The 25,309-nt window shown below is 42.8% G+C and overlaps 2 protein-coding genes across 3 annotated transcripts in view; one reads left to right on the forward strand and one right to left on the reverse strand.

Annotated features, from left to right (window-relative positions):
- The window catches only part of LRRIQ4 (leucine rich repeats and IQ motif containing 4), a gene marked incomplete at both ends in the record, with an annotated part of 228,139 nt that overhangs the window by 200,538 nt on the left and 2,292 nt on the right, over nt 1-25,309 (reverse strand). Inside the window, 3 exons of the mRNA XM_082767240.1 lie at nt 22,978-23,106; nt 24,096-24,352; nt 24,940-25,078. Coding sequence (XP_082623366.1) covers nt 22,978-23,106; nt 24,096-24,352; nt 24,940-25,078 — 525 coding nt within the window. The remainder of the gene's footprint in view (nt 1-22,977; nt 23,107-24,095; nt 24,353-24,939; nt 25,079-25,309) is intronic.
- Nucleotides 7,504-19,616, forward strand: LRRC31 (leucine rich repeat containing 31). 2 transcript variants are annotated; one of them, XM_082766935.1, is made up of 10 exons: nt 7,504-7,864; nt 9,016-9,273; nt 10,515-10,664; nt 11,074-11,241; nt 13,736-13,903; nt 14,779-14,946; nt 15,703-15,870; nt 16,401-16,568; nt 17,530-17,697; nt 18,901-19,616. In XM_082766935.1, exons 1-10 carry the CDS (start codon nt 7,852-7,854, stop codon nt 19,218-19,220), a joined length of 1,749 nt encoding a protein of 582 aa, XP_082623061.1. In that variant the 5' UTR covers nt 7,504-7,851; the 3' UTR covers nt 19,221-19,616. The 2 variants fall into 2 exon arrangements, with proteins under 2 accessions (XP_082623061.1, XP_082623062.1); XM_082766936.1 differs by lacking the exon at nt 17,530-17,697.

Genomic DNA, 25,309 nt, shown 5'->3' on the forward strand with positions numbered 1-25,309 from the left:
CTAACGCTGACTTTACTTTAAATACAAATTGAATTTATCTTGATTAGCCCTCATCCCTGCTTCTAAGCCCTACCCACTCTGACATCACAAGCCCTTCTCCAATAGCATCCTCTAACCAGGCTGTAAAAACATAATTACAAGAAGAGCACTGCAGTGATAGTTAAACCTATTTCACATTTAACCTGCTAAGCTGTTGTTAGCTTTTAAGATGCTTGATGCATTCACTTAAAATCTTCCTGTTCCAAAAAGAAATAGGAGAGGTGGCTAAGAAGTGCCTAGCTCTGCTGCATCGTGTTACTTCTGTGCGCTGATTTTCGGAAACGGTGGACTTCTGGCAGTTGGCAAGAGTTCCCCCCAGAACTGCCTTATTCCAGGACTGTGCATCCGATTGGATTGGGGAGAGCTAGGAGATGGAAATCCCGTTAAGCATATTGTGAGGCTAACACAGGGATCAGATGGTTATACTGCTCAAGCTGGCAATTTACTCTTTAATTCTCACTGTCGGTGGGTTAACTCTCAGAATGAACGCCTGGTAAGTGGCAAATTTTAAAATGGCAGGGTGTGGTTGGTTTCTGCTAATATCCATGTCACCTGGTGGCACATCAGAGTTAATGTTTGTTAATCCCTTGTCCACACACTTAAAGTTCATCAAATGCTCGCTGCAACATCAAAAAATTGCCCCAAGTCCTCTCAAATGTTAACACAATGCCTAAGCCTAGAGAAAATTCGTTACGAAAATTGCTGCCGGAGATGCATTAACATTAACAAAGGGCTGTAATTCTGCTATAGTTCAGCATGACCTTACAGAAAATGAGCTACCTTTTTGTAACGTAATGCAAAACACATAGAAATCCTACATTGCATAGTATTAAAAAAAAGTTAGCAATGGTGACTAAATATTTTTGTTGTTGATGCTACTGCGGCTGTACTGTTGCTTTCTGAGCCTTCTTAATTAAGAAGAAAATCATACCCAGAATTGTTATTTTTCAAAAAATAAAAATAAAAAATCCAATGCTAGTGTTTTTAAAATAACCTGAGAATAATTTGCTTGTGACTTGAAATGTAATGAATCAAAACAGTCTTGAGTACAGCTCCTTTGCTGGGATGTTTCAAGATTGTCTGGGTGAGGATGAACCAAACGCTTTCTGAGGTATTGGGTTGCCCAAACAGATTAAGAGCAAAGTATTGCATCAGCATATATTTTTCATCAGATGTGTTAAGCCATGTTAATCACTTTTCAGGAAAAGTAGGAAAGTTTAATATTAGGAAAAAATACTTCCTATGGTAGAAGCAAAAACAATATAATAGGGATGCATATACATGTATATTTTTTTCTATTTTACCTAATGAGGGAAGTTTGGAGAGAGAACACTACTTCTCAGCCCCCCGGCATCCTGTCTTTGATTTTTGGCACAGGAGCAGGACTGCTGTATGCTGTAGTGAGGTGCGAAAACCACAATTCATAAAGATGCTTTATTGGCCCCTTTCCAGAGAAGATCTAGATGTTCTTGGCTGGATTTCACAGGCATCAGGGTATATTTCTGAGTCATGCAGTGGTCTGTCTATCTCCGTGGTCCTGTTTTTGCTGGAAAAGTGGTAGAGCAGCAATGGAGCAGGAGAGAGGGGGACGTAGAAGATGAGTTCTGAGTAGAACAAAGCAATGTGGACTGTATCAACTTGGCCTAGGCCTCGGTCTGTCAATTAGTGTCACTGTTAGCTAAGATGATTTAGGGCAGCGTAGTCCACGTTATCCCCTTTGCACTGATGAATCTATCGGTAGGTGTTTCTATAGCCTGACAGCTCCCATCCTGTCTCTGGTGGTTGCAGCCTGAGCTACTGGCACTAGATAAATTCTAATGCAAAAGTTGGAGCTGGAGGCATGCCTTCTTCTGTACACTCTTACCCAGATTTAGTGCCTGGGGTTACCTCTACGGCAAGCAGTGCTGAAGTCCCAAAACTGGGATTTGAGCCTTCCAGTATAGGATGCACCAAGACAGCATCGCTTCATCCTCAAGTGCCAGAAATGGTAAGCATACGCTATGACAGTAGTAGCTCTAATCTTACTGTTGTCACCAGATATTTTGTCAGGACCGATCTAAGTCAGAACTTTATTTTCTCCCCTTCTTACAAAATCAATAATAAACATGTCTCAGCTGATGGGATGTATAGCTTTGGTCTTCAAAAATGGAAGGCAAATAATGATATCAGACAATTTTGTTACCAGTTCAAGGGCTGTTGTTTACCAAAATGCAATGATGGAATGGATTTGTATAAATAGAGAACCTGCTAAACTAGAGTCTAAGCAGGTTTTAATCCACAGTTTCCAAACACTGTCTGTCATAAGTGAGGAATCTGTGGAAGAGTGATAATCCTGATTTCTTCTCCTTATGTGTTCACTGAAGCAAGATGCATTTCAGTGGAGCCTAACTTCTGTGTAATGAAATGAGCTGGGCTGACACAGAACTTGGCAAATGGCATCTTTATCACCGATCGCCCTTTCCTAAAATGAAATCTGTGTTCAGAAACATGAAATTCTTTATCTAAACCTCACTTTTTTTCTATATTTCCCCCAAAAGTTTTAAACCAGAGGAGTGTTCACAGCTGAGGCACCTGTATTTGTGGCAGCATAGGTAAGGAACAATGTGGTCTGATCAGGAAATCTGAGACAGCTAGGCTGGAAATCCCAAGTTTAATTTTGAACAAGAAGCTGTATCCTATAATTCTGGGATTAGAAACAATAACTGGACTCTACGGTGATGGTGTTGGCTTATAAACATGTGGGATCCTGCTTTTGGAAGAAACTGAAAAATAACCAGAGAAGGGAATGGGCAAAGCTGTGTGTTGGAGTGCCACAGTAATCATCTGACATCTGGGTGCACAGAATGTCCTTTAAGATATAACACTGCTTGGGAGTGGGTGAGTCTAAGGGACGAATGAGACACGGCAAACCAATAAGTTCCTTTGAAATCTAAATTGACCAAACACTGTTTGTTGAAAAAATATTTTATTATTATTATTATTTATCTATCTATCTATCTATTTATTTATTCTTTCCTTTTGTGTCCCTGAATCAAAATGGTTGGAAATGTCTGGATTTGCAACCGTAGAAGACCTGATTTTTTGTTTGACTAACGTAGTCCTAAAGGGAACTGAAAAGCTTTGGTCACATTTTGCAAACTGACCAGATGCTGAAAGAACAAATCTGTTGGTAAAATTATATTACCAATTCCATGCACACACACCAGAGGTAATGGAAGATGCACTCTGCCATGCTTGTGTCATCTGTGGAACTTCACTCCTTTTGCTCTGGACATGTGTTTTTACATTGTTCTCGTATTTGGTTGTTTGGGGATTTTTTTCATTAGCCTATGTATGGATTTAGGGTATTTTTGGTTGTGGAAGGACAAATTGCAACTGCACAGGTATCACACTGAAAAAGAAAAGTGTTGAGTAAACCCTGTCTTTTGAATTAGTTTTTGAAATGATGGCTAGAAATACAGGGATTCAGGTGCCGTCATTTAGGATGACCATAAAATGCTTGACAACCAGCTCGTATATCAGCATAAATGTGCTCTCCAGTCTGAATATGTATTTCCAGGGAGTTTCACAGAATGCAATGGGGTTTCCCTGAACTATCCAGACCCATTGTACCAGATGGTACCGTATGGAAGTAACACTGATCCTTTGACTCTGTTGATTTCTAATTAGGTTTCTAGTAATTAATATAGTTTGCAGGCCTTGCATGAACTCTGCAGATTACCCATTCATGTAAATGATTAACTGAAAGGGGATTACTCCTGGCATAAGTTCAACCAAAAAGAATTTTCCAGCCCTGAAAATCTTCTTTGACAGACTAGCAGGTAGTAACAGGGAATAAAATATTAAGTTTGTATTTGTGTAATTCCATTTCAAAAAGGGTGAGTCGATATGAGAGTGTTAAAAGCATAAGCATGGTGGATATAAAGATACGTTTTCTGGGATACATCTTTCAGTCATGCTTTTTATGGGATCACAATTTCTATGAAATCAAAATGCATATTCAGTGTGAAATAGTAGTTGGAGAAATCTACTTATCATTGCTATTATTTTATAATTCATAAGGTAAATTCTGTCTTTATGGCTAATAATGTGTTTTAAAAGTTCAACCCCATGGAAATGCTCTCAGACACAAGGTCTGATTTTTGGGTGGTCCTGTGTGGAGCCAGGAGTGGGACTCAGTGATCTTTGTGGGTCCTTTACAACTCAGGCTATTCTCTGATTCTGTGATTTTACACTTTGTGTTCAGCAGCTTGGGCAAAAGGCTGAAATTCTCATAACTATAGAACATCAGTGGCAACGAGGGACACGTCGCGGCTCTGCTCACGACCAGTTCACCCAGCACGTGCACTTGCAAGATGATCCTGCCGAGTGTGCAGCCCCTTTAGCTCGGGCAGAGTCCACCTTTGCATGTCAGCATCATAGCTCCATAACTTTACTTTTTGTTATGTTTTAAAGTGTAAAAGTACAATGAAAACTCTAAATCTCCCTCACCTTTCCACCCGCAAAAAGCTTCCCTGAGTTTAGGGGGTCTATTTTAAGGTTATTAGAGGAATATGCATTTCTGAACCCATCATTTTCTCTGGTTTAGCATATTCTCAGTGCCTTTTCCAACATCTCCTGTGATCAGCCTATGTCTATACATAAATACTGAGTGAGGCGATTGGCTTTGGTTTTCATAACCCAGTGAAATCTATTTTAAACAGCTGCCTCAGGACTGACTGTGGGCTGATACATTGGAAGGTCAAATATTTATTTTGTGGGAAACGATGAGAATACTTGGGCACTTTGGACCAAATTTAAGCCTCAGGCACGCACACCGATCTCAGTGCGGGGCAGTCTGGAATGGGTTTTCTCCGGGGAACTGTCAGCGTTGCACAACGTTTCTGATGGTGTGAGACACAGAATCGCCCGGGTGTAGGCAGTCTGCATCCAGTCAGTGGGTGACACAGATACCGTGGGGCTGGTGACATACCAGCAGCACCAGCTGAAAGCTTCACAGCTATGGAGATGAGTTATAAGGGGTCGGAACTGAGAAAAGGTGGAGGATGGAGAAAGGGAAGAGACAGAGCAGGAGAGGGAGCTGTGGGGAGTACGGCGTGGTCTGCCAGGCTGGGAAAGGTGAGCCAGGTACTGGAGCAGGCCCAGCACCAGCTAACCTGGCACTGGCGGAGTCAGCAATGCCAGGAAGCATTTTTCCATCCAATTTCTTGGCCCATGCAATGTCTGCTTCACCAAGGCAGCCCACAGCAGATCGAGCCAAGCAGGAGCACAGCACGGAAGCTGCTGCAGGCAGTGACATTCGTGCAGAAGGTGGGAAGAGAGCAGCAGAGGTGCGTGCTAGGGGAAGGGAGGAAGAAATAGCATCGTAGTGACTCAGTCCCCTCCTACAGAGAGTGCTGGCTGCGCTGGGAGGGAGCAAAACTGGGAAAGGAGCTGCCTTAGGGGGAAGTAAACAAGGGGCACTGTGTTACTGCATGCTACAGGACTCAACATTAACAATCCCTAGCAGATAAATACCCAAAGACATTACATTATGTGTAAATATTGAGCCAAATGCCTCCCCGGTATAACCGCAGTGACTGTACTACAAGAAGCATTCTGTGTTATTGTAGCCAGGTGCTTGGGGGGTTCATTTTCTTTAATGGATAAAAAGGGCCACTGAAAACAGAGTTGCTACCTTGCTTGATTTTCATTGAAAGACACACAACTGAAGGGAGAGGAAATCCCCAAAATGATACTCAGTGATTAAGTACATAGAATATAGGATTTCAGTGTTTGCAAATCCTTTTTTTCAAATGAACTTGTGGCACTAATCCTCTAATGGCATTATTTCTTTGGAATATATGCCGGATTAAGGAGTCACAATGAGGCAAAGTACAAAAATCCACATTAATCTCTCACCAGTGGATGCTGTGTGGGATGCAACTTTAACTGTTTTGTTCCAAAATCGGTTCTGTCCCTATCTCTGCCCCAGGTCCACCCAGAGGGAGGTACAGATATAAACACATGTGACACTGAGCACTTGGCAGATGGTCACTCACCGTATTGCTGGATACAAAGGGGAAGGCGTTTATTATTTTTAAACTGCAAAAGCTGAGCCTGTCCATGACGGAGGGCAGGCACCGTGGGGTAGGAGCAGGACAGCTCCCCAGCAGCACGCCGTGGAGGAGACAACACCCGATGTGGCACAGCCTGGGCTTGGTCTGCCAGCTAGCGGGGGCCAGGCTGGGACTGCCATCACGGTACGTTGCATGTTCTGGGCACACCCTGCCTGTTGCAGAGGATTTAACACACTTAAGGACTTCCCTGGTCCCAGGGAGCGGAGCTTAGCAGATATTCCCCTGCCACCTTCCTGCCGAGCTGCAGTGGGCATCGAGCACCACAGGCACAGACAGGGGTTGCCTTGCATCCGTCTCATCCCTGGCCATTCCTTTGTCAAGCACAGCATGGAAAATGGAAAGGGGACAGCCAACACTACAACAGACTTGGAGATCCTTCCTGGTTGGGAGTAGAAGTGTGCCCCCTGTTCCTGCAGGGAGAGACTGCCCACCACACTGTTCTGTGCATCTTTTCCTACCGTAATCATTTCCCCGTGTAGTATATCTCACAAGCAGGAGGATTTTCCTGCTGTGCACTTTAAGTTTCTCTCTTTAAATCTTATCCTGTTGGCTCCTGGCAGCAGCCGTGCCTCGTTCAGCCAGGTCTGAATCATTCCTGCGTTGACACACTGAGTCAAGCTGTCCCCAGGCTGCTGTCTGCTCGGCTGCTTTCCCTGAACCATTGGGTTTATTGCCCAGCGTTATCTCTCCCCACCAAAGCACTCCACTTTGCATATGTCTCTGGTGTGTACATAGCAGAGGAAGGCCCAAAGCTTTTAAGGAAGTGTGAGTGGTGTTGGAACAGGCGCAGACCCGGGAGAGCAGGAAATGGAGATTCTGCCCCATAAGGGGAGACGAGAAGTATTTGGGGGGCTTAAGCTATGTAAGAGAAGACAGCAATGGTTAGAAAAAATCACTGAAGCCAAACAGGCTCAGGAGAAGTGACCACAAGCACGTTTAAGCTAGAAAATGTAACGCTTACTGTCAGAGAACTCAGATTCTAGGGCAGATAGTATAGGTATAGGGCAGTATGTATATATGACGTGTTACATGATTGCCCCATAAAGCTGTGTCATGCTGCTGCCTACAAGCAGCCTGCACGGGACGGCACAGCAGGATCTCTCCCCTCCTGTCTCGCTGCCCTGCGGTGCCAGGAGCGAGCTGTGCGGGTGCCGTTCTCCTACAGAGCTGTGTAATGCCCGGTGGCAAGGCACGCAGGGCTTTGCTCAGCCTCCAGCAGCCCTTCTGAGAGGTATGGACAAAAGGGGTGGGAAAACAAAGAGCTTTTCTTCAGGTGCCCTGCAACCTGATCTGTGAGGTGGCTCGGCCCCTGCCAGCAGCAGCTGTCAGGCCAGGCAGTGGTTAGGGTGCAGCATCGAGGGCTGTGCTGCCGCTTCCTGGCTTCTCACCCGTCGCTGGCCCGAGCTGGGACATGGTCTGGGCGTTCAGGTGGCTTCTCAGCTCTCTCCCCAGCAAGAAGAGGCCGTCTGATTTCTTCAGGAGACCGTGGAGGAGAACAGAGGCAGCAGGAAGGAGTCCGCAGAGCTGTCGTGCAGAACTGCTGCCGCCGGGCTGGTGAAGACAGAAACTCTTGAAAGAAAAGTATGTGGAAAGTCCTGTTAGGGAGAGGAGCGAGGTCTGGCTTGCATGTCATGGCTCTCTTCTGCAAGCCCTGAGAGTGCTGCAAATGTGAAACAAATCCTCAAGCGTACCAATGGAAAAAACAGGTATGTGTTTGTGTCTGTTTAGAATAATACTGTTCTACAGCACGAACAGCAGCAGGCATGAAAACCAGCACTGCTTTGCAGCCCAGGAATTGTGCCTGTACATCTCTGTGCTTTGCTTTGAACAATGTCTGTGCTTTATTTGAGAATACAGCTGCGGTAGGCTATTAAGAGCAAGCTTAACACAGTGCATCAGGTTTTTGTAAGTGCTCTGCCCTTGAACACTTGTATCAAAGTAGATAACTTCCAGCGTGAGAAAAAACACGTATGGGTATGCTGCTGCTGCCAGCGACGTTGTATTTAACAGTTATTAAAGTGATTGAGTTCGTGTGCTCTGGGGATGGCAGCGGATGGTGCGAGGAGCTCAGTGTGCAGGTCTGCACCAGGGGCTGTGAGCACAGGAATCTGCCCACGAGCCCTGACCCTCGTCCTTCCCCTGCAGTGCCTGGCACACAGCAGGACTCAGTACGTCCCCCTTCCACCCAGGCTTCACACAGCAAAATCAATGATTGCCTGCTTGGTTTGCATGAGTCACTGCCCGGTTAAAAGCATGTGTGTGCAGGTAAGTGCTAGAATTAGGCCTGGAGAAAGAGTGTTATATTAACATTTAGAGAAAAACAAAGCAGCTCAGAGTCAGCAGATGATGATATGGTTTGTATAACATAAATAGAAATAAGGAAATAATATATAAAAATTATTATAAAATTTAATTTACATGTCAATTAGTCACTGAAATTGAGGTAATTATAGCACTGAACTTTTTCAAACAAGTTGTCTGGAGGGGGGTCTTGTTTTTTTTCCAGCATTGGCACACTCCCAGCACTCAGAGCTGCAATATCTGGTTGTTTTCTGCACTATCACTGCAGCTTTGCTCTAAGGTTAATGGGTTTTCATTTGCTTGTTCCACCCCGAGCTGGGAGAGCGTGACATTGTTTGGGCAAAGATGTCCTTGTGCTCCCTGCTGCACACCTCCTCCTCTCACTTTCCTTTGGAAGGAGGGGAAACGAGTTCAGAGACTGGTCCACTAAATAGTGATAGTGATATTGGTGTGGAGGGGATGGTAGGAAATTCTCTGTGCACCTGCTGCTATGAAAGAGGGTAAGGAAGAGTGAACGTTAATAAAGCTAATTCCTTCTCTGCTGATCCCCCCAAAGGAGACACTCAGGGCTCCCAGACCAAGAATGAAGAGGCCATCCCAAAGAGCTCCCCGTTTGACTTTGTTATAAAACAGTTCCAAGGGAAGAGATCCTCTTCTGGGAAAAGGAAAGAGCAGCCTTCAGCCATCAAAAAATTCTTCAGTGGCTTTGACTTTGGGAAATCTGAAGGCAAGGACGGAGGGGAAACCGAAGAAACAGAAAAAAACAACTCCAGTGCTGAAGATCAGAGTGAGAAGCAAGATCTCTCTTTAGACGGTAATGTTGGTACAGTAAAGAAATCCACGTGCATGTGTGTACATTTTAATTTCATAGAGAATCATGTGCTTTTCTTGCTAGCCCAGATGTTGTATTTGCTGCCTGTAATTTATTCTTTAGCCAGAATTTGCTTCTGATTGAAACATTATGAAGGATGTGCCGTCTAACTTAATAGGTCCCAAGCAAGGAGTGGGACCCGTGTTGCTGAGGAGGAATAAAGCTTTGGGGTGACCTCCCTCTTGATTTCCAATGTGAGAGGTCAGTGCTGGAGTCAGCTCATTAGCTGCAGAGCTTATTTGGTTTCAAAGCCAAGCTTTGAGCAGTAGCTTGGCTTGTTGTATTTAAGATTGGTCTCTGTCCACCCTGCTGCTAAAGCAATCTGAAGACAACAAGAGCAGATGTCTCCTACCCCTGGCACTCGTGAGGGGGAGGGGAAGGCAACTGAGGTTTGTTATGAGTCTCATTTTGTGCACACAAGAGTTCTCTTTGCATCCACACCAGAGAAAACGAAGGTTTTTTTAAAAAGGTGCTGGAAGGTGAGGTTTAAAATCTCATCCTTGGTCCTGAGAGTTGTAGGTAGGTTGGGGAAAACAAGGAGAGGGCAGCTATTGTGAGTGGGGTTACTGTTTTGTGTAGTTTGGGGCTGTTTGATTGTTTATTTATTTTCCAGCTACGGACATGAGATGAAATTGCCAGTTTTTTAAAGGATTTAGTGAAGAATGTAAATGCAATTTTCCTTTCTGTACAAACTGTGCGGGGGAAGAATGTAAGGAAAGCAGGAACTGCCTTAAGCAGACAATGTATGAAAATGAACACAAGCTGTTCCAAGGCAGAAGATCACTACGCAACTGCAGGGCCACTTGGTTCTCACTGTCCAAGTGCAGACTGTACTCCAGCAATATGGCATGCAGAGGTGGTTGTATGACGTGCATCCGGAATAGCTGCAGCCCTGAGTTTTGCAAGAATTTAATGTGCTTGAACTAGCCAAACACCCACTGGCATAGGTAGCATGGAGATGAGCGAGGAAGACTCTTTTCTCATTGTGCACCATGAGCTTTGTACTGATCTGATCTACAGTGATCTTATCACTCAGGTCGTTGGTCCATATGGACCAAAAATAGAACCCATTTTACTGGCAGGTTCAATCCATTTTGTAAAGTCTTCACCTGGCAGCCACAGACAGGTTTTACATGCTGGGTTAGTTGCAGGGTTAACCAGGACCCTATTTCTTTGTTACTCAGATGGACCTTCACATCCCGTTTCTGAAGCGGAGTCACCATCTGGTGAGCAGAGATTTAACCAGTTCATGCAGAAACTGGGAAAGAAACCCGACAGCAAGAACCTGGATCTAAACAATTGTGCATTAAGTGCAGCAGATGTAACAGAGCTGGGTAAATACGCATTTTACTCAACTAGACACTTCCTATATTTCTTTAATTCTTATTTGCCTGTTCAGTTGTTCGCTCTCCTCTTTTTCTTTCCCTTTCTTTTATATCAGGCTAGGCTTTATTTAACATTCCATCTGGTGGTTCCAACCTTCTGAGAAATGTTAATTAATGAGTTATATTAATTATGTAATATATATAAATATTAAAACCACGCAAGTCTGTGAAGCTGGAGAATGTCCTTATGCTCAAACTACTGATAAGAAAATACAGAATGTCATGATTTTATGGTGCTGTACTGGTTTTAGAAAGCATCTCTGTATTAAGATGTATTCACATGCAGGGTTTGCAGATAACATGCAAACAGAATGCATTTTTTCTTGTCTTTTTTTTTTTTTTTTTTTTTTTTCTTCAGCTTCTTTACTGCCATTTCTCCCAGAGCTGGAGGAGATCAGTCTGTCCTGGAATGGTTGCGTTGGAGGGGCTCTGAAAGCCCTCACTGTGCAGCTCCATCATGTGAACCTGTTACGAGTCCTTCGACTTAACAACTGCAGGCTGACGGCTGAGGATGTCACCTCCTTAGGTACAGGATGGAATTTGCATTTACTTCCAGACAGCTTGGGTGTAATGTAATCCACCTCGTCTCTTACCATGCCCTGCCTCTGCTGCTTCCACACTGGACAAAATAAACTCCTGCTGTGGAAGGTTAGAAAGAAGTTGGGTTTATGTACGACCTCATACATTGGAGTGGCTCTGCCAAGTTCATTGCTCAGATTGTGAAGCTGTATCATTAAGAAGGGAACAGAATTCAGTCCCATTTGGAGAAAAGCATGTTTTCCATCTGGATTAGTACTTTTTTGGCTACTTTTGATATCTAATGGTAGACAGAAGAACTGAAACAAGCTGTCAGTCATAACAGGGTCAGCTTAGGACTTCGTGCTGCAGGACAGATGCAGCGCTCATCACAAAATATTTGATGGTCTTTTGGAGGAGGCTTAAAACCAGAAGTGCTGCCTCGGAGCTTTATGACTTGTTTTTGTGAGTCTGGGAGAAACTTATTCTTCTGCTTACTTCTTTGCTTGGAGTGCCTGCAGCCCTACTTTTGCAAAGCAGGAGATGTAAGGGTTTTAACAGCGGTGTTATGCACTCAGGTCCTGATGCTGAGTCACTTACCTCTGGGCCTGGCGTTTACTGCTGGGGTGGGTCTGTGATACTTATCTGAAAGAAGGGCAAACTCAACCAACTAAGTTATTCTAGAAACCTGCTGTTTATTTTGCAAGTTCTGAAAACTGGTCTGAGTTTGAAGGCTGGTTTTTTTCCGTCATTCAAATCCATTTTTTTTTTCAGGAAATATTCAGAAATAAAACAACATATATGGTAATAGCTCAAAAGTGGGTCATGCTATCTGTTGGGGAGGAAAAATCCATCTTTGCAAAAGCTGGTGAAAATAATTGGTCTGTTTCTGATGAGGGCAAAAGCTGTGTTTCATTTTCTATTGGATTTTTTCAAACATTTATTTCTTTTTCAGCCCCCTTTCTCATACTTTCTCTTCTCTTTGAGTTTTATTGGTTATATTTTCAACTAATTTATTCTGCCTTGTTCTTCCATGCTGTTTCCTTCCCCCTTGGCTCGGTCTCTGCTGAGACAGACACAAAACTGATCATAGGATTTGAATTTGCAGTCAAAATTTGATTCCCTTGAGATGTGGAATGACAACAGTCTGTTTGCATTGATCTGCCTGCGATTTTAAAAATAACACACATGTTTAGGCCAGTACTGCCTGTTTGACCTTGTCCATCCATCTGTGGAAATGCAGCCATCTGTGGAATCTGTGTATTCTGCTTGGAAATAAATGCCTCAGATATAACCATAATATCAACCTCTCCTATCTGATTGCTCTGAGCTGTGACTGTAAGAGGTGGTAGGAAGCCATTCCTGAAGTTATAGTCCATTATTTATCTTCTGGGTGGAAAATGTGTCTGGAATGCTACTTCCCACATCAAACAGAAACAGGCTGTGCTGCAGTGAGAAAGCCATTTCTCAGCTGTAGAGCATTGCTCAATATTCAAGATTGAGGAAACCACTTAAAATAAATGAAAGAAAAAAAAAATTAAGATGTATTTTTCTCTCAATCCTGAATGTTCACTTATAACAACAGAAATCATTATTTTTGTATCAAAAATCTTTTGTGAGGAATTAGTTATGAAAGCACACAGACAAGAAAAATTCTTATTATTAAAACTCAATTCTCAGTTTTTAGGTTGATGACGAGACTTTAGATCAATGATTTATATGTGACACTTTGAAATTGCATTTGCATATGGTCTGATTTATTTAAATGGGGTTAGGAGAATGTACATCTGCCTCTCCCCGCTGCAAAGCAATTTAGGAAGTTGGATTTTGTAGTGGATATTAGTGTTGCAAAGAAGCACTTACACAGTTCCAGCTGACTGGTGCCAAGTCTGGAAAAGGGTAATTTTTCTGAATAGAGTCAAAATTGGTGCTGTCTGTCTTGAAATCCTGGGAAAGTTAGTTTGGGTCAAAACAATGCTTAAATGCTTATCTTGATTCCTTATGAAGTGAGTTGGAAATTCCTGCCAGAACCAAACCTTTTAAATTTCAGAAATAGCTATGAGACGACTTCTTTCATCCCATCCAAAACGACCTGTGGATGCAGTACAGAGGATGCTGGAAGTTTGCCAAATAAAATAAGGAAAAACTATACAGGACAGTAAATTCAGGCTTGTTGCTTCCCTGTAGACTACTTTCTGGGTTGTGGCACAGCTCTGCAATGATAGGCAAACAGTCTGATGAGTATTTGGGAGCCTGGATAAATATCAGGTCTGCGTGTGCTGTGACAGTAACTTGTGGTCTATACTGCTCCTTGGGCAAGGTGAGAATTTATACAATGTTGTTGCAGTAGCATGGCATACACCAATTTTTCTATCAAACCATATAAAATATAATAATTTGAGAATTAAATGGCTAACTTTCCCATTTTATGTATTCAAAGCCTGTATTTTTTCCTTGCATTGAAATTGATCTTTAGAATGAATCATCTTGGACTTCTGTTACAGGAGAGGCATTTGAAATTGTTCCTCAACTTGAAGAACTGGATTTATCATGGAACAGTAATATAGGTGGAAAACTATCACTCCTGACAAAAAAACTCCCAAAAGGATGCAAGATAAAACTTCTGAAAATGACAGATTGTAACCTGACAGCAAAGGATGGAGAATCCCTTGGTAAGTGTATCCACATAGCTAGACTGAACAACTGGCTTCACAAAAACGTAACTCATTTGACTTCGATGATGGCTGTATTCAGGTCAGTATTAGTTGAGAGCTATTTATTTCATGCTTCACATTATACCACTATTTACCACACAGTACTGATATTTAATGCACTTCCTTCCAAAGAGGAGTGTTTTTCTTCCTAATCACATGAGGGAGAATTGAGTGGAAGAATAACTGGGTCTAAACCACAGTCTGGCTGGCCCAGTGGTCCACGATTGCTGCATCCTTTGAGACCCCAAGCAAGTCTTGTACACCAGCACTTCCAACGCTGATTACTTGAAGTTTAAACAGCTGAATATGTAGTTAGCCGTGGGATGGAAAGGAAGGACTGAGGGGTAGGAGTTTAGGCTGAGCTGGCATTCAGTTGCCATTCCTCCCCTCTTTCCTTTTACCATAGCTTAATCCTGTGTGGTCTTTTGATCTGATTCTGTATTTTAAAACATTTTCTCCCTAAAAAAAATTCCCTGTGCTCTGTTCTGATCTCCAGTGCAGGAAATGTCTCATATGAAGCATGTAATTCTATATCTTTTCATTATAAATTTTTCATTCCCTTTGTATTCTTGTCTTTTATTCCCCTGTATTTTTTCTTACCATCTTGTATTTTTTCATGATTTTTTCATATAGATTTTTCAGAGATTTTCTTGATTCCTATCCAATTCCTGTTTTGATGTATTTTTTGGTAGAACAGAAACTGAATAAGTCTAAACCACACATACAGGCAAACCCAGCCTGCCTCTTCCTGTTTGTCAGGGTGTTATTTTTTTCTAGTATTCATCTGTATATTCCAGAAAATTACCAATTCTGTTTTTGTTTTTGTTTTCCAGCTGAAATGCTAACTGTGATCCCAAACCTTGAAGTATTAGATCTCTCTATCAACAAACACATTGGCTGCAGCATGAAGGTCATTGCTCAGGATCTGAAAAATGTGCCAGGCCTCAAAGAGTTAAACTTGCACATGTGTGGATTAAAGCACGACAGCCTCCAGGGCTTAGGTTAGACTTTACATTCAGAAAGACTTTCATTCTGAATAAACTGTACATCTGAAACCCATTTAAGAAAGGCAACAAGGTGGGGTTTTGCCGAAGGTTTGGCAGTATTAATGGGCAATGGTTATTTGCTGTTTGAGGATTGATAAAAGACTTTCAGCAGGAGTTAGCATTTATCTTCCCTGAGCTGAACATTGCAAAAGTCAGTGGGGAGAGTCACCTTCCATGCCATTTATCTGAGACACATCTTAGGGTGGATTAATAGCCCTCTGGACGTGCGTCCTCTATCTCCAGACAGAACATAGGCAAGGGCACAGACTGGCTAGCTAACTTTTAAAGACCTAATCCTGCTCTCAGAGGGGAATCCAAATTTACCATTTTCACTTAATGAGTGTCCAGTGAAGCCGTATGAAATGGGCTTATTATCTGTGGCTCTCCCTAGTGGAAGTCTTGTCCATAAGACAAAACAACTGGCACCAATTTGCACTTCCAGTCATCATTTCAGCAACATGTTGACTGGATGGATCTGGGGGATGAATTACCTCACCTTCACCTGCTCTTTTAGAGAAGGATGGAGTTGCATGGATGGGGAAGCTTTGCGGTATTACTGTGTGTCTGCTGTGTTTATACATTGAAGCTTAGTGTAAGAGCTTTGACTTCAATAGCTTGTGCAAACTTTGACATTAAAGTAAATAAATGCTAAAGCTGTGACCTGTGCTATTGCAGCAGCCAGTGACCAGCACGCTGCCTTTTCCATTTCAGATGCTGCCTTACAGCACCTTGCAGAGCTAAGAAAATTAGACATATCATGTAACAAAGAGATTGGTGGTAGCTTCAAAGACGCAGCAGCTCATTTGGCCAACTTGAAAAATCTTGAAGTCCTTGATCTCCACCAGTGCTGTGTAACAGAAGAAGATGTGACTGTTTTGTGTAAGGACATTTTAAGGAAATTCTTTACAAATGTATGGTTGTGACTTCTGAAAATATCTCGAAGGCATAAGAGATTCTGCCCAACCTAGTCTAACAGATCTCAGTACAGTTTTTGTTAGGCAGTCTGGAAGTGCTTTATTTTTAAGTTATTGTACACTCACTAAAACCAATAGAGAATAATCACATTAATATAGTTTCAGTTAGCAGTGACGATATATTTTAGAAATAACCCCCATCTCATTTAATGTTAAATTCCCTACTTTTCCATCTAGGAATTTCAACCAGGGAAATTTCAACAGGAAGCTGTGTCCTGACAACCTTCCATACACTGTGTAATACCTAATTTCTTAAACATTCCTACTGAAAATGCCAAGGCTGCTCGTGGAGTAAAACATTACTCATCAAGTGTCAAAACTTGGCCTTCACTTTTGGATTGATTTATAAAGAAAAGTAATGATGTCAGTCAAATTTATAACTACATATTTGTCCTAGATCAGTGACTGTCTAACAAATATTTTATGTTTTCAAAGCCCAGGTGATACCTTTACTCTCCAGTCTTCAAGAGCTGAATTTATCCTCGAATAAAAATGTAGGAGTCTCATCTGCTCCTCTTCTTGGCAGACTCAGATTTTTACCAAATTTGAAATCTGTGGCCATCAGCAATTGTGGTTTAGGTGAAGAGTCCTTTTCATCACTAGGTAAGAATGTTTTTTAAAGTGTGTCTATCCTCAGTGTCTTGTTGTGGGATAAAGATCTTAATTCTGTTGGCTGAACTCCAGAAATAATGGTTACATTATACTGTATGTCCTGAGTAGAAAAGTAATTGTCTCTGCTCTGGTTGCCTTGTGATGAGACCAGTGCTTTGTGGGACTTGGTTGCAAGGGAAAATCATTGTATGTCTTCCCCTGTTACACCTGCCTGGATGAAGTCCTTTGAGTCCTTTGTCTGATAGTGAGCTTTCATATACTGCCTAACATCGGAAGAGGAGGAGGCAGAACAAGGTTTTATATTATGCTGGAATTACAGTTTGGTTGTAAGACTGCAATTATTACATTTATAACAGAGGGATCTGTTAGTTACTGTGCATTGTACAGTTCTGGTATATTTTGTGCTGTTTATTGGTGGCATTGAAACCCATCGTAAAACTCAACTTCCTTCAGCAAAAGCAGCATCAAGCTGAACTGTTGTGAGGTCCCCACAGGAAGAGCACAATATTTATATCATTACAATCATGTAAGGATGACATCATGGAAATCAGTGCTGTCAAAAGATACAGTGCATTTTGCCTTCCAAGGTGAATTACAGTAAAAAAAATTGCTGGTTTTAAATGGATTTAAAATGTTGTAAAAATGAGCAGTTCTACTAAATAGACTTCAGTGGGATGAGATTGTAAATGTAAAGAGAAAGGCAAGAAAACTCTTTGGAGTCCTTAAAGACCCTGGTTACATGGTTTAATGAGCATAGGAGGTATGTTTGGGGGATTTTTTTTTGAGGGGCGAGGGGGTTGGTCTGACTTTTATTAAGACAAAATAAATCATTCTAAGCACAAGTAGGCAGCCTGTTAGGAGCTTATTTGCAGGTGAACTGCCGGTGAGGTGTCTGTTGAGGCCATGTTGTTTTCTCTTAGTAAGCAGAAGTTGCTGGTCTTAATCTTTTCAGCTGAGGCTGCCCTTCACCTTCCTGAACTGGAGATATTAGACCTTTCTTGGAATAAGTGCGTTGGTGGCAACCTAAAGCTGCTTTTGGGAGCACTAAAGCTTGCAAGAGAGATTCAAGTGTTAAGACTGAGCAGCTGTAACTTGGTGGCGGAAGATTTGGCACTTCTAAGTACGTATGACATGGTATTTACTAGCAGTCAAGGAGCCAGCGCATGTAGACCACAATTCAGAAGGGACTTGTTCCATGTGCTGAGCACGTTTTTGCATAAATCAAACGAAAAGATGGAAAATACAGCAGTATTTTTCCCGGAAAGGGTTTTCATTTTGCTGAAAGCTGTGTGCCCTGTTACATGCACAGTGCAAAACCTGAAAATGATAAAAATACAAGGAATCACCCTCACAGTTTTATGTATTAATACAAAACTGCAGCACTTGGAAAAAAATGTAGGGTTTGAGTCTGTTTTTTATATCAGATGTTTAAAGCTGCCACTGAGGAGTTTTATTTTGCTCAATTGCTCTTTTTGGGTTAGTAATTTATGAGAAATGTACATGCTGACAGCTAGTAAAGCAGGCACTACCAGCTCTCAGTCCATTAGGTATGTTTCTAGAGTCAAACTGTTGTGGGAGAATTAAAATAGAAATATTTAACCTACTTCTCAGCAGCTGCTAAGAAACTCTGGAAAATGGGAACCCAATGAAGGAATAAATTTCAGGATCCTTTTAAAGAAACCTATATATTTTAAAGCCATCCCTGTGATTCTGTGGGCTCATGGGTTCTGAATGTCTGAAATTGGCAATAGCTGCGCAATAAGTGTTAAGGCCCTGTAAACTGAAGGCTGGTGGAATAAAGCCTGAACATTTTGACTTTACAAACATCAGCCTTGACGGGTGGCTCTTTTGCTAATTATACATTAATGATCCCAGCTCCCTTTAGGGTATATTAGGTCCATTACCCTCCCGTAGTGAGAGGTGGATGTTGTAATCGTGCATCCTTACAGAGTTTTGCTTTTCTCTTTCTAAATCTCCCTGTAGAGCCTGCCTACCTATTTTAATTAGCACTTCATATAACCTCCAACTGACTCAAAGGTGTTCGGGTAGCCATACAATTTTAACCTGACACTTTTGTTCCCTTTGAATTGTCTGTGTTTTAAATATTGTACACACCTTCAGCTGTGATAAAACAGTCTTTCTGAGAACAACAGCAAGTGATTGGCACATTGTATGTTGCCGAGGAGTTGATTCTTGCTGTTCGACTGCAGAAAGGCTCTAAATAATGTGGTAAATAATGTGGTATACTCCTCTTCTTACTTATAAGCTTTTAAAGCAATTGCTGGGATGTATTGATTGTGTTTCTGTGTGTCATTTCTTGCAGCGTTGCTGACGCAGGATGGCCATCTAGCCAGACTACAGAAGCTGGATCTGAGTTATAATAACAGCATCTCTGACGAAGGGTGGATGGTTTTCTGTCGCGGCTTAGCAGCATTCAAAGAACTCTCAGAGCTGGATGTCAGCCTTCGCCCCTCGTCCTGCCGTGACTGTGGGACGTGGTTCAGTGAGCTGCTAGCAGCACTGACAAAGCTGCCTGCATTGGCAGAGCTGGGGATGCAAAGATGGGTCCTTTCAGAGTCACAGAGGCAACAACTGGAAAGCTTTAATCAAGACAACAAGAGAAACATTCGTTTTGACTGCTGATGGAGGTTGGAGGTTTCTGGAAAGCCTCTCACAAGCAGCATATGAACCAAGTGTTGTGTGTCTTTGACTTAGAAAACTGCCCAGTTTTGAGTAATCTCTTCTCATGAGAGCTCTTGAAATAGTTCCAAAATTATATAAAACAGTTATTTAACCTTCTGCAGACACAGATCCTTCCATTTATTAACATATTCTTTCAGATTCTCTGAGCCATGCTTATGCTGCTATGGTGACACTACTATATATGCCTAATCTTCTTGTGAATACTACAATGACTGATGGCAAAAGAGCAATGAGGATTTCAGATAGACACACTGCAGGCTTGCCAGTGGAAGGAAGTGGCTGGGGTATGCACTGTTGCAGACGGATGGGCAATGTGATTATGGCCTCATGCCTATAATGAAAATGCCTCTAATGTAAAGATACTTGAAACCTCTGTGTTTTAAAATTTGGTTTCTTCTTCCCCAAAACGTCTGCCCCTTTGGGAACGCTTTAGAGCTACATAATTGTTGGGATGCTTTCCAAATCTCACAGCTCAGGATTATATATCAGTCCAGTAAGAAGAAAGCAGAAGGAGCTGTTCTGCCTCTGCTCTGGCCCTTGATACCATCTGATAGTGTAGATGAGTTCTGCATACAGAATCAGCATGAAATCAAGGTAAGAAACGGTTGATTGGTGTCTTTGCAAGCCTTGGGCAAAGAAAATGCTGCAGAAGGTTAGATCAGATATGTTCTGCTGTTTTAGTAAGGATTTGGAATACAGAGTAATTCATAAGCATTCTGGGTTAGGCTATGAAGAAATTTCAGGATACTTCAGATGCTCCTTCACATCCTGAGGTGTTCCATCTTTAACTGGGTTGAGCTCCCCGCACTGAACATTTTATGACATGCAGCACAAAATCAGACCTCGAGATTGAGGATTCTGATCCCACATTTATCAAAGCCAGTAGGAGTTCTTGGAGTGCCTTCATGCTCTCTGCATTCAGGATTAATCCATTAGCCTTTGAAACACATTGTGACATAAAATGTGTTCTTTCTCTTACCCTAAACATGGAGGAAACCAAGCCAGGGAAGCAAAGGCTATTATTAAAAGCCACAGGGCAGCTTCTAAGTAGGAGCAGAGCATCCTCCTTTACACCCAAACCTGTTAGAAAAATCACCAACTTGGATCCATACAAGTGGCTTCTCTTTTTACATTTGATAATTTCTTATTTGGCATTTATTGGATTTGCTTACACAGAACCAAATTCTGGCATGCTGACTTGTGTCATGGAGCCTGTTAACTCACGCATGAGCTCAAAGTCTGCAGTGGGATTATTCATTGGTAAGGTATTTTAGGAAGTAAAGATATTGGATCTGCCCACTGAGTGAGGAGTCTTAGAGAAATCCTGAGGCAGCTTGAGGGATAAAGTACTGCTCAATTAGCCCTGAGTATGTCTACATGCTGCAGCAGTCTCCTGGAGGAGAGGCACAACAGGACCGTTCACTGGCACTTTCCTAACTTGCAAGGACCCCTCAGCAATTCCTCCCAGGCAGAGGCAGGTCAATATTCAGCTTTCGGCCTGGGCGACCCTTCCAACACCAACTTCTGGCTGGTCAGGGCTATAACAGCAGCTAACCATGTTGTGCTGATAGCCCTTCGTTGTTTAATCCATGATTTCACATGAGGGTCTCCCTGGACTTCCTGATTGCAGTTTCAGTTTCACTGAGAAGTGCACTTGGCTCCCCCAGCTCTGAGGACCGTGAGATGAACCGGAGTGCTGTGGTCAGAGGTAGCAGGGAATTGCTGCAAAATAGGATCAGCTGCAGGTATGTTCAACCTCGGAAATGAAGCAAAGAGCCCCTATTCTATACAGGGCTAATGAGGGAGTCTTTCAGTCACTCAGGCCAGGAGAATTATTTTCATGTGGAAATGCTATCACCTCTGTTTAACACCAGCATACCCAAACTCTTAATCACTTATCTTCCTGTGACTTTCCCTGTCAAAACTGCTTTTGGTCCAACTGGGAAAATGATCCTTCTGTTCTTTGGGAATCTCTGTGAATCTCTCCTCTCTCACTTGAACCTCTCCATCTAATTCAGGCTGAGGTGGGCCTCACTGCTGGGCTATACTTGGGTTCCTCATTCTCAGCTCCAGGGCACAGTGCAGACTCACTGTTAGTAACCTCTCCACTTGCTTTTTTGGATCCCCTTCTCTGTCCTTCACTCTTTCACAATTCTGTCGTGCCTATTCTACCACTAAAAAGCTTTTATTAAATCCTTTCTATTATCCTGTCTATCTGCCAGTCTTCCTGGAAATCTCTCTTCCAGTGTTTTCCTCCTCAGCAGTCTCTGAATCACGCTTTTCTCTGTGCCTCTTCACCTTCGCTTAAGGTGAAAAAATTTCCTAAGACACCTGCAGACAGTCAAAACAGCATCAGTTACCTAGTAGGATGGAAAACCAAACCTGAGCAATCCCACTATTCTGCACTTAAAAGTCCCCGGTTCTCTCCTGCCAGCAAGCATATTACTGAGATTTCAGTATCAACAGGTTCAAGAGCCAAACAGCAATGAGATCCATACCCTGGATGCAGATGTAGCCACGGCACTCAGAAGAGCAGGACCTGGAGCAGAGCTCTAGGAAGAGCTGAGTCTCAGTGACCCTGCCTTCACCACCTCCTTCAGGGTGCCTCCAGCTTCTCTTTCTCTGAGGCAACGCAGGCACAGGGAGGGAGAGCGGGACTGAAGGTCTGACCTGCCAATGAAACTAAGTAGGGTTCTGCTCCCACCCGCTCCTGCAGTTTGGGTCTGCACCGTGGCTGCTCCTAGCTCAGCTCTGCGCTGAATGGATGTTGCAGACGGAACTCTGTAGGGGTGCGAAGAGTGACTGACTGAGCAACGAGTAAAAACTAGACATAGTGAATGTCTGACAGGTCACTGGTAGTCCTAGCAAGTGCTGTGGAGAGGTATGTTTGCATATAAATTCGGCATGCAAGAATCACTGCAGAATACAGCATTCTGCAAGCTCACTGTTTTCACATAAACACGTTGTACACAGGCATTTTGCAAACTGTCACCAAGCTATCTCAGGGATGAGCTATAAAGCTCAGGATTTGACAGCTTGCAGTCATTCAAGGTACTATAACTACAGCGTGTCAAAATGTTAGGGAACATTATTGCAAAAGTGTAGAAATGCTTTTAAAACAGCTCTTTATCCTCTTGCAAGGTACTGCAGACTGTGGTGGAAGTGTGTGTGTTCTGGCTGCCTGGAATCCTGCTCCATATTTCCAAACAAGATTTTGATAATTTATGAATGCAAAAGTCATCAAATAGCTGCTAGTATGCAGGGCTACAAGTATTGTTTCATTCTAGGTAGGATGTACCTCACTGACTGGAAAATAGGTTTCTCAGTATTGGGTGTAAAATCCTTTGGAATTCAGAACAATGAACACTTCATTGCACCAGATTCCTGCAGATTAGATTAATTTCCAGTTAATCATCTGCCCCTATGCTTTGAGATAATGTATTCAAAATGAGAAATCTCAGAATATTTCAGCAGATTTGATATCTCCAGATTCAGCTGGAGCAAATGATGACAAAAGAACTAAAACAAGCCTCAGAAAACAAAACAAAACAAAAGTTTTCATTGTAACACTCACTGCTTGAAATGCTTTAATACTACTGCTTGTCTCCTACTCACTTATCTCTGCTCACGTTTGCTCTTCTTGTAAATGAGAAGTTCTGTTCCAGTTACTGCACAAAGATCATTTTTTGGTGTTTGCCTTTTTCCCAGGTTTCTGTTTTCCCTTCTCTTTTCCTTTCTTTTCCTTTTTTGTGTCTGCTAGACTCTTCAGTATCAACAGAGATCCAATCCCCTTCTTGGTCATCAACCCTTGCCACAGATTTTTGATCTCAAAAAGAGAGAACAGTCTGGTTACCTTGCGAAAAGGGTAAAAGCAAACAGTTGTGTGGAGCAGTATTACTGCTGGTTATTCTTAATACAAAAAGCTTGACACACCGTGGTCTCCAAAGCAACTCTTATTCTGCATTCAACCACATTGTTTGCAGCTTGACTGACAGCCACCTGACTTCTTTTATGGTGTTACTTTTTCAAGAGGAATTCCTTACCAAGGAGGACACTAACACTGCAGTCCTCCAGACCCTCTGAGTGGGAAATGACTATGTCTACACATTTTTAAATACAATCACTTAGTTCAGAAGAGAAGTTTGGGAGAAACACATTAATTCGTGAAGAAATAGCAGACACTACAGAAGGAGAGGAAGAATTTTAGTTTCAGAAGAATCAAAGGCTGAGTGTTTGCCCTTCCTTCCTTCTTGCCTCATACTTTTTTCTGAGCTAATTCATTCCATGGCCCATTGGGTGATACAAACTACTCTTCCTTTGGGGGGAAAAAAGAAAGAAATGAACAAAAATAACCCTCACACAAAAAAATGTTTTTTTCAATGTGTCAGCAACTGTAACTTCAACTTTCTACAGTCAAAACACAGTCAACAAGAGTGGCAGTTAGATTTGTCTCTAAACAGTGTCTTGACTTAGAGGACCTGACTCGTTTTTAGGGGCAGTAACCATTCCCCTGTCACTGCCCAAGCTCCATTGCAAGTTGCAAGGGCTGTACTGCTGACTGTGACCTGGTGGGGCAGTGACAACCTTCTGCTATGTTTCTGCCAGCTGCCCGGTGCTCTCTTTCCTGGTGGTTCCCCATGCTTTACCTTAACATGACCAGTTTTAGAAGTATGGCTCCACAGTAGCTGATGCAAACAATGTTTTAAAGTGTTTTTGATGTTGTGCAGATGCTCTGTAGGTTGTTCTACAAAGTATCTGATTACTAAACCTGCTGCTGTGTGTGTGCATTTGTGGTTGCTTTCTTAACAGAGGTACCTTCAGGGCCATGGCTTTTTTATGCTTTTTTTCCTGTAAGTACTCCAAGATAGCAGATGTCCCCTGACAGCACACTTCGATCGGAGGGTCTCTCATAGGGTTCCCGTTCACAAGGACCACCTCCAGCTGCTGCAGGCTGGCCAAATCCTCGGGCAGCTGGGACAGCTGATTGTCCTGAAGGAGCAGTTTCTGCAAACCTGAATGCACAAAAGCAGAGAGCTGCAACACAAAGAACAGGAATGACATGGAAGGCAGTGCTGTTCCCTGTGAGCAGCATATTGGTGAGGCCCGAACAATTCAGTCTGTGTAGGGGAAGAGTTTGCGTATTGAAAATTCAAAGTGCCTCTCCAAGAGTGGAAGGATGGGACTGGGGCTCTCCTAGCAATGCACGAACTTGGCTAGGTGAAGACTTTCACCTGTCAGGCTGGTGGCCAAATCCAGCTTTCAGAAGTCCTGCTAAGTGGTGCATTGGCAGTGTTAGTGAACTGGGGAAGTTGGGAAGACTGGGCTGGGGAGTGACCCCAGAAAGCAGGTTCCTTACCACTGCCCTGGGGTCACTGGTGCTAACCCATCAGGTCTTCTCCCATCTGAGGTCTGCTTGGAGCTTAGAGACACCCCATCCCTGGGCTCCTGGGGTTGGGGTGGGTCACCAGGAAGGACCTCCTGCCCACTTGGCTTGGGCACAGCACTTCCCTCACCCTCCCACCTCTTAGCCTCTGTCCAGTTTGGCCCTTTACTGGACGAGCACTGCACAATGCACTGCGTTCTTCCTTTCCCTCCTAACCCCGGGATGCTTACTGGTATCTGTGTCCTTAGGGCCACAAACACAAAGACTATTTTTCACCTTGTATCTGGCATACAGACTCTGGGAGCTCCTTAAGGAGGTTGTTGTGACAGTCAAGTATTTTCAAGTGGGTCAATGAGCCGACCTCTGGGGGCAGGTATTCCAGATAGTTATTCTCCATATACAGTTCTTTCAGATTCTGGAAAATACGTGCATATAACTTTTCAGAACTGAAGGATTTTTCCTTAACTTGCTTTATAATTAATTTGCAGAGAACATCAATAAATGCAGAAGTGAGGTTTAAAAGCTTAGACACTGTTGGGATAACTACCAGATAGAGAGAGAGAGTGCATGAGTTTTAAACACTGAGTATTGATATTCTTCCCATTTTAACAGCCCTGGCCTGATGCTGTACCATGTATCTAAAGAG

The sequence above is a fragment of the Aythya marila genome, assembly GCF_965140915.1.
Source record: "Aythya marila genome assembly, chromosome: 9".
NCBI classification, from domain to species: Eukaryota; Metazoa; Chordata; class Aves; order Anseriformes; family Anatidae; genus Aythya; species Aythya marila.